Here is a 10428-nt window from a genome sequence, read left to right on the forward strand (position 1 = left end):
CAAGGCCGAGCAGGTCACAAATAGTTTTGAGGAGCTCTTACTGAAAGTTGTCATTTAAGGAAAGGTATGGTATATCGGTAATGTGTATGTACCACCTTCCTCAAATTCAGCTGTCTACAGTGAAATATTTGGATGGCTAGAATCTCATTACGAGCTACACAACAGTAATGTCGTCATTGTCTACGATTTCAACATACCATCAATTAGTAACATGAACAGTGATTTAAACACAAATAAGCAAAGTCAGCAATTAGGAAATGTTATTAATCGTCATAATCTGTTCTTATGTAATTCAGTTCCAAATTGTAACAGAAAAACTTTAGACTTAGTAATGACTAATAAAAATATTTCAAACATTGAATGCACAAGGAGCACAAACCCGCTACTACCAGAGGATGTACACTACCCGGACTTAGAAATAGAGCTACAGATTACATTGCATTAGACTAAACCTAACACTACTCCCCGGACTTCATATAATTTTTAAAAGCAAACTTCGAATGACTGATCATGAGGTTTAGAGACGCGAATTGGAACTCTCTCTATGAATGCACTGAAGTTGATGCTGCAGTAGACTGTTTTTACGGCAACCTTTATTCAGCTATAAACGAATCAGTTCCCACGAAAAAACAGGTAACAGCAATACATACCCAATTTGGTTTACAGATAGCATAATTCAAAAATTGAAAGAAAAAGAATATTACAGAAAGTGGAAGCACATTACAGAACATTATGTTTAAGTCAATATAAAATGCCGACAGCTCAAATTAAGTCTGAAATTAAGTCTGCACACAAGAGACACATTGAGACAGTAGAACAAGTTATCAATAATGACGCTAGATCTTTCTGGGCATACGTTAAAAATAGGAGAACAGTAAGGATTGCGACATTTACAAATACGAAAATAACGTACTAGATACTAAGGACGAAATTGTAGAAGGTTTTGCGGACTACTTCCAATCAGTATATTCCCGTGCATAAAGGCACAATATCGCATACCTAATGCTCTATCTTTCATTATCGATACGTTGCATATTAAAAACTTCGCTTTAGAAGAGGTTGAAGTAGCATTTAAAAAGTACTACCGTATTTCATAAAACGCTGTTCAGATGTTCTTAAGCATTCACTTCTATTTATTTATAATTTGATTATTAAAACATCCACATTTCCATCCGTCTGCAAGTTATCACAAGTGTGCCCCATACTTAAATCAGGGGATCCCACACTAATAAACAACTACTGGCCTATTCCTATTTTACCTGCGATAGCAAAAGTTTTCGATATTATGTTATGTAATCGGACAACATATTTAAGACCTCATATCAGACAACCAACATGGTTTCCTTTCACGACATTCCACAGTCACAAACTTGGTTAACTTCACTCGGCGAGTGTACACAGAACTTGACACGGATGGACAAATGGACGTAGTATTTACAGATTTCGCAAAAGCATTCGATAAAATTAATCACGATGCCCTACTAAGTAAGTTAAACCTGTTCGGTTTCTCGAAACAACTGTTGCATCTTTTCAGTTCCTATCTGGGTGATAGGAAGCAGTTTGTTTCTTTCCAGAAACATTCCTGTATATTCAGGAATAATTCAGGGGTCCAACTTAGTCCCTTTAGTTTTTCTCGCATTCATCAATGACTTGCCTGAACAAGTGAAATACTTCAGCTGTCTGCTATACGCCGACGATTTCAAAGGGTTCAAAGCCATTGAAAACATATGACTGCAAACAGTTTCAGCTAGACTTGAAAAGTTTATTGGAGTGGGCGACTGAAAATAAACTGTACTTAAATATAGAACAATGTGTATCAATGTCGTTCACAAGAATGAAAACTCCCGTCCACTACACTTACAAGCTAGGTGACAGTGACTTACGATCAGTTTGCGAGATGAAAGACCTCGGGGTTTTATTCGACCACGAGCTTACTTTCAATTCGCATACACTGAAAGTGGTAGCTGAGTCATACAAGACCCTAGGATTCATTATTAGGAATATAAAATCCTTCAAAAACACACAAACTTGCATTCATCTGTTCAATACCATAGTAAGAGTAAAAGTAGAATATGCCAACATCGTTTGGAGCACTAGGTGTCAATCATACGTCTATCAGATTGAAAAATTGCAAAAAGGATTTTTAAAATACTTACAATATTAAAAAACTGGCTGCTATCCCCGTATGGTATCCTATAGTGATATCCTTTTAAATTTCAGAGTAGAGAGTTTAGAAATTCGCAGATGGAAGGATGCAGTAAATTTTCTTTTTAAAATCGTAAACTATGCTATTGGTAATCCTGAATTACTGTCTCTCCTAAATTTCCATGTACCTCACTTCAATTCCAGAAATAACACAACATTTTTAAAATGAAAAAACCCAGGACGTGTGCCCATGACAACTCGCCGGTAAACAGGCTCTGTAGTATCTTCAACAGTACCATTCAGAAAAATAATGGCCTTGACTTCAGTCTGCCATTGCGCGAGTTTGTAACTGAACTTCATCACGCAATTGTATGAAGTCCTAAAAATAAGGGAAATTGTAAGGTGAAGTTCTATAATATTATGCTTGTACATGTATTGCTTCATTATTTGCTCATTTTACTTTGCTGTGTGTTGTCCCACCGTATTAATATAAGGTTCTTTAGTTTTTAGAAAACTACTTTGATATTTTATATCAATATGATAGGAATAATAATTAATAATTTTGTGTGGCTATTTCTAGCTGAGTGCAGCCCTTGTAAGGCAGACCCTCCGATTAGGGTGGGCGGTATCTGCCATGTGTAGGTAACTGCGTGTTATTGTGGTGGAGGATAGTGTTATGTGCGGTGTGTGAGTTGCAGGGATGTTCGGGACAGCACAAACATCCAGCCCACGGGCCATTGGAATTAACCAATGAAGGTTAAAATTCATGACCCGGCCGGGAAAAGAACCCGGGACCCTCTGAACCGAAGGCCAGTACGCTGACCATTCAGCCAACGAGTGAGACAATATGATAGGAGATTAGATAAAATTGTAAAATATAGTTTAGATATACGTACCACCATGTTAATTGTAGCTTATCTGACGTAGTTCCCACTGTAATTGGGACATTGAGTCCTGTAGTGTGCAATAAATAAATAAACCATTGTAGCAAGCATCCTCCTAAAAGCTCGGTAACAATATTTTGATGCCAGCATCCTTCCTGTTTGCTTTATTTCTAATTTTGTTTTTCCTGGTCTTCTCATTCACTGTTCTGATAAATTTCATTTCTGTTGACTGGCTTTTACTATTAACCTTGTTATGTAGTTTACACGTTTCAAGTCCATAGGCGAGAATTGGAATGGAGTAGGTATGAAACATGGTTAAATTTACTTTGTAGATTTCTCACTTGAAAATAAAATTGAGAAGTTTTCCAAGTCTTATTTGGTATTTCTTGGTTTATTGTGTTATGGTGTCATTTGAAATGACATTGTAAACATAACTTGTAATCCAAGATAAAAATATTACGAAGAAATTTGCCATTTTCTTGCTAATTTGCTTGAACCAAAGTAAATCAATAACAATGAATAGCTGCAACAAAGTAGTAACGAGAAAAATTGGGACTTTATTTTCCAAGCTCATAGGCTAATATAAATCTAGGTCTCTACTACCACTGATAGTGTAGTTCCAAGCACAATTCCCACTGTTTCAAGGATCACTTCTCACAATGCAGATCAGTATTGATTGATTGTCAGTTTATGAATGCAGGAAGAGAAAAAAGTGCAACTGAAACAGTTTAACTTGATGTATTTCCAATTTCCCATTATGAAATAACTTCTGACTGCTCAAGCATCTTCAGCTAGTGAACAAACAAGGTTTTCTTCTTTTGGTTATGATGTGGATGTGGCCCAGTTTTACGGCCGGATGCCCTTCTTGACATCAACCCTATGTGGAAGAGTGTATCACTATTGAATTTTCCCATAGTGGTTGGTAGTGTTGTGTGCTGTATGTAGATGTAAGAAATGCATTAATACAAACACCCAGTACAGAAGCCAAACATACGCAGTTCAAATCCGCAGCCTGGCCAGGAATTGAACACCAAGCTCTCTGAAATGAAGACCAATATGCTCACTATTCAGCCAAAAAGCCAGACATCACTGCCAACCAGGTCAGTACATGGCAGAGTTTTTGTTTGGGTCCCATCCAGCCTTTGTCTATCATTGTGTCCACAGAGTATAACTCTTCCCATATTTCCCATTTCTTCTTCTCTCTTTCCTCCTTTATTTTCCTGGTCTTCTCAGTTGATTGCAGTTTGCAATGTACGTTATTCTTAAGTCAACTATAAAGAAAGTCTATCTAGGCAGCTCATAGGCAATTCTTGAAGGAGCGAACCTGGATATGCCTAAGGCTGCTTTCAAGTAGTGACAAATAATCCTACCTAACAAACTTTCACAAAGCAACTATTTATTATGAAACCAATTTATATTGACAAACCTATTCCATCAATGTCAAGAACTTGATAGGTAATACATTAGCCAGTAATTTATGTAATATGAGCTAATAAGAGGCATTCATTATGTAAACAACTGTCTCTGAGGATCAGTGGTAGTGTCGGCCTCTGGATCCCAAGATAGCGGGTTCAAATCCGGCAGATGTAGTCAGATTTTTCAAGGACGGAAAAAAGTATTTTCGAAATTCCATGTTATACGATGTCAACATGTAAAAGATCTCTGGTGACACATTTCGTTGCCCAAAAAAATTTATTAAAAAACAGCCACAGATGGCCAAGAGAGATTCAGTTTACTCTACCATAGCAAGTCTAAAACGGAACTTTGAAATCGACAAGCAAGCAGCCAGATGGCATCAAATTAAAATGCTTGCACAAATAACTGAGATCATACAATTATTAGTTTTCATTATGGAAACTTAAACATACATACATTATCATTATAGACTGTTATGCCTTTCAGCGTTCAGTCTGCAAGCCTCTCAGAATTTACTAAACGTCGCCACAATCCTCGATTTGCAACTAGTGTTGTGGCCTCATTTAGTTCTATACCTCTTATCTTTAAATTATTAGAAACCAAGTCTAACCATCGTCGCCTTGGTCTACCTCTACTTCTCTTACCCTCCATAGCAGAGCCCATTATTCTCCTAGGTAACCTATCCTCCTCCATTCGCCTCACATGACCCCACCACCGAAGCCGGTTTATGCGTACAGCTTCATCCATCGAGTTCATTCCTAAATTAGCCTTCATCTCCTCATTCCGAGTACCCTCCTGCCATTGTTCCCACCTATTTGTACCAGCAATCATTCTTGCTACTTTCATGTCTGTTACTTCTAACTTATGAATATGATATCCTGAGTCCACCCAGCTTTCGCTCCCGTAGAGCAAAGTTGGTCTGAAAACAGACCGATGTAAAGATAGTTTTGTCTAGGAGCTGACTTCCTTCTTACAGAATACTGCTGATCGCAACTGCGAGCTCACTGAATTAGCTTTACTACACCTTGATTCAATCTCACTTACTATATTACCATCGTGGGAGAACACACAACCTAAATACTTGAAATTATCGACCTGTTCTAGCTTTGTATCACGAATCTGACATTCAATTCTGTTGAATTTCTTACCTACTGACATCAATTTAGTCTTCGAGAGGCTAATTTTCATACCATACTTATTGCACCTATTTTCAAGTTCCAAGACATTAGACTGCAGGCTTTCTGCACAGTCTGCCATTCATGTTCATGTTCATGTTTGTGGGTTACTGTAGTCACGTCCTAGTTCGCCCGGGATACCAGTTGCTATGGAATGGGAGTGGGCATCTCGGACATATTCTGAGTCATGGCCCTCCTTGTGCTCAGGCGGCTAGGACTATACAATTCACCGGTGGTCCATAACCCGTTACAGGAGAGATCCTCACTTGGACTATGTGCAAGTAGGGTGGCATCCTGCTTCATGAATTTACCGAGCTCAGAACATTTTAAGCAAGCCTCAGACCTATGGGAGTAACAGAGTCCCACTCCCATTTGACAGGCGAGGGACTCCTTGGAAACAACTTGGCGAACGAAATGGAAACTTAAAGAGAGAAAAAAAAAAAAAGATTAGATTCAAACAAACATGCCATTGAGAAGAAGAAAATGCAGAAAAGGAGGAAAGACAAAGCTAACATAGCTAGGCCTACTGAAGAACCGCTGTGACTACTACTCATTTTGAAAACTTACATGACTGAAAAAATCTATATCACTAAATAAAAATAGATTTAGACCCTAATGAAAGTGCCCCACATATATAGGCCTACCCCATAGATTCCGCGCTTTGATCAGGGTAAGATCCATAATTCTATGCATTGGCCTTGCATGAAAGATGGGCGCAAAATTATTTCAGATGAATATCCAGACTACTGTACACTATCAAGAGCTGCGTTAACATGTGAGCAAACAATCAAGAACACACAAATAATTGTACATCTGAAGACAAAATGATCACAACAATGGTTCAACACTGTCTGCTACAAGAAAAGGAAACAAGTTCTCACACTTCTCCATAGATCAAGATCGTCTAGGTCTCAAGAACACTCAATATTATAATGTCTTAAGACAAAAAGGTGCCCGGCTGGAAGAGCAAGAAAGAAAAATTGTAGAAGCCACCAATAACAACCACTCTGATGCAATGAGGCCAAGATCCCCTAAATTCTGCAATCTATTGCCAATTCTCAATGACTTGAACTGCACTGAAAACAATAAGCACAAGAAAAAGCTCCAGATTTCCTATCATTACAGAAGATGAGGTGAGAACAACGATGCTGGAACTGAAAAACCAAAAAGCTGCTGGCCTAGACAACGTCTATAACGAATACCTGAAAAGTGCCTTTCCATTGTTGGAAATAATATGGACTGCACTCTTCAACAAGTGTCAAGAGATGAGCGAAATACCAACTAATAATAATAATGATATTTGTTTTACGTCCCACTAACGACTCTTTTACGGTTATAAGTTAAAAACTTCATTTTCCCGTATTGAACTGAGATTCACAATTAGAATTAAGGAGGGTTCAAACTTTTCAATACAAAATGTGTTGTACAAGATGTTCATAACATATTATATTATTAGTACCAGTTTTGACGCTTATTGCATCATCATCAGCTAAAAAATCACAAGTGGGCAAAGTACATATCACAAAAGTTGTATAAATAATTCTTGCATGCATATAATAAATAATATGTTGTGAACATCTTGTACAACACATTTTGTATTGAAAAGGTTCAACCTTCCTTAATTGTAATTGTGAATCTTTTACGGTTTTCGGAGATGCCGAAGTACCGGAATTTAGTCCCGCAGAAGTTCTTTTACTTGCCAGTAAATCTACCGACACGAGGCTAACGTATTTGAGCACCTTCAAATACCACCGGACTGAGCCAGGATCGAACCTGCCAAGTTGGGGTCAGAAGGCCAGCGCCTTAACCGTCTGAGCCACTCAGCCCGGCGAAATACCAACTAGCTGGAAAACCTCCTTATTGAAGGTACTATACAAAGGTAAAGAAAACCCTGACTCTGACAATTCATGTAGAGGTATCGCTTTAGAAAATGAAATCTTCAAAGTCTTTTTTTGAAATCCTGACGGACAGGCTCAACTCGCTAACTACTGAAATCTTCCCCGATGAACAATACAGGTTCAGGAAAAGCAGGTCAACTTTACAAGCGATACAGAACTTACTGGAAGACGTCGAAGAAGCTCCGAGACATAAAAGAGTCAAATACCACATCATTTTTATAGACAACAAAACGGCTTTTGACCTGCTGGATCATCAGATTCTTATTGATAAACTTGGACAAATGTTAAGACAAGGAAATTATCTAACAAACATATTGGCAAATATCTTACAGGATAATACAGTCATTGTAAGATACAATCTTGAATCTTTACAACCTATCATCCAGACGACAGGTGTTCTACAGGGTGACCCGATTAGTCCGCTCTTATTATAATTATGACTATATAATTATTATTATTATTATATGCAACTGAAGCCATGACATCTTCAGACTGAAGAGCGCCCAACTATGATCCGACACACGGCAACTCGTTTCTCAGTGCTCGGATTCCACTTTAGAGTATGTAAAACCAACGCCTTCCACAAGCCAGCCTTAGAATGCATCTGTGAACTATGTGAACGAAATCACGCTGAGTGATGTAGAGTACTGATTAGGTGGAAGGTTCCCATCTTTATAATTGTGTAGTCCGCTCTTATTCAACCTGATTGCAGAAGACAACGAGGAAATACTGGCCAAATCTCTCTACATACCTACACAGATGATATTGCCCTTGGTTCATCCAAGTTAGAAGACTGAAAGCTATTGGTATCCTAGGCAAAAAAAATCAAATTCCACTTAAACATGGACAAAATGGTTCACATTATATTCAGAAGGGGTGGCAGAGTTACTGCGACAGATCAACTGTCCTATGAACAAGTCTCCCTAAAAACTGTTAATGATTTCAGCTATCTTGGTGTAACCTTGCAGACATCCAGAAGCACCTTCACAAAACATTTAATAAAGATGGTGACAGCAGCAGTAATAGCGGCGAGCAATATCAAACTACTTCAAGACAATCAATTGACACGGATATGAAGATCTTTAGTAAAATAAGACCCTTCGACACCTACGGGATACAAATCATTTAGTCCTATCTACCAAAAATAATAAATTGAAAAAAAGGCACTGTTGCGATATGCCCCGTTCAGACTAACTTATGGATAAGCCAGGGAATCCTTTTATATAGAGGATATAAGACCACAGATACGCCTACCATTCACAGCCCCCTACCAAGAAAGAAATATGGTCTGAATTCTATGCAACTGAAGCCATGGCATCTTCAGACTGAAAAGAGCCCAACTATGATATTTGACACATGGCAACTCATTTCTCAGTGCATTGATTCCACTTTTGAGTACGTAAAACTAAAGCCTTCCACGAGCCAGCCTTAGAATGCATCTGTGAACAATGTGAACAATATCACGCTGAGTGGCATAATAGAAGACAGGGGTCTCTAAAGGACTTATATAGTGAATACCCTTTCATTTTCACTATAAGTGATTTTTTTATTAATGGCTATTAGCTGCAAAATATCTATTACAATCAAGAGTGAGAGCGACACAGACCTGTGGCTATTATTCTACATTCATCTCACTTCATAACCAACTCTGTAGAAGAACAGGACAAGGGTTAGACATAAGCCTAGGTCTAAAATGAACCTTTTACTGCCAAAATAAACACATCGGACCATTAAATAAAACGCTCCAATAAAACTATCAAAATGACTACGGATACACAACCAAGGGGGATTCGTGACCACCCTAACAAGAAAGGTCGAAATGTCAAAATGTATTGTCATTTCTTGCCATTCAAAGACTATGAATAACAACTTGGTACCACCTGAATAAAAGCACACACTTTCCATAAGTATTTATAAATAAAATCGTACACATTCTAAAAGCACTGAGGTAGGCAGGTACACTTTAAATCATTTGATGGGGTTATGAAAAAAAGTTTGCACTTCAGCAGTACGAACACAGAAAACAGCTCTGCACGAATGCCTCCACTTCTGGGAGGCAAACTGGTATTAAGAACTCCTCCCACGGGTAAAACATTGCTTAAAATAACAAATCGTCATAAAATCCAAAGGATATGGCCAAACGAACCTTGTAAACATCTCCATATGTCCCACTTCCTATTCGTTGAATGAGTTCATATTCATCTTGAGGATTTCTTCGGCTAATATCTGATGACAATACACCGCTTCCATGGGCCATATTCAATAAAAAAAATATGTTCACGTCAAATAACGATACTTAAAAATAAATAAATATTTTGACCCAAGCCAATCACAGAGTTCTAACCACTGGTCCTCTGGGAAATGTGTTATGAACTTGTCATGGAGCAGCCTTCCCATTTCACGTCCAGGCATTTCACAGCCAGGGCGATCTTAGAAAAAAAAAAGTTTGACAGCGGGTAATTTAATTTCTCCCCACTTTAATAGGATTATTTTTCCTGACGAAAACATGTCATCAGTAGGTTCGAATACAACTATACAACATATACGTCAATGTTACTGTGCAGGGGTACTAAATCCAAACAAACCAAATTGGTAAATGAAAAAACCAGAATATCAAAGCATGGCAGCACTGCGTAATACTACTTAAACTCTGGGTGCTCTGTGGAGTAAACTATGGTGAGAATATTTTTTTTTAAACCGAATCATATCCTCTTTGTTTCAACATTAAATTTTCTGATCACATGACAAACGCGTCATATTTGTAAATTAAATCTTCATCATGAGGAAAAAGACACGTCCAAACTACCCTATTTAATTACAACGTAGTACCGCATTCGAGAATTAATCTTCGAAACAGTAAAGAACATTAAGTACGGTAGAAGATGTAGGACATATTTACAATTCGCTTTA

At 37.9% G+C, this 10428-nt stretch overlaps 1 protein-coding gene across 1 annotated transcript in view; it reads right to left on the reverse strand.

Moving 5' to 3' along the window:
* hppy (MAP4K3-like protein hppy) overlaps positions 1 to 9907 on the reverse strand; it is a 385487-nt gene extending 375580 nt beyond the window's left edge. Inside the window, exon 1 of the mRNA XM_067151579.2 lies at positions 9665 to 9907. Within this exon, the coding sequence (XP_067007680.1) occupies positions 9665 to 9775 (111 nt within the window). The 5' untranslated portion in view covers positions 9776 to 9907. The remainder of the gene's footprint in view (positions 1 to 9664) is intronic.
* Positions 9908 to 10428: the final 521 nt, after the last annotated feature.

The sequence above is a fragment of the Anabrus simplex genome, chromosome 7, assembly GCF_040414725.1.
Source record: "Anabrus simplex isolate iqAnaSimp1 chromosome 7, ASM4041472v1, whole genome shotgun sequence".
Lineage (NCBI taxonomy): Eukaryota > Metazoa > Arthropoda > Insecta > Orthoptera > Tettigoniidae > Anabrus > Anabrus simplex.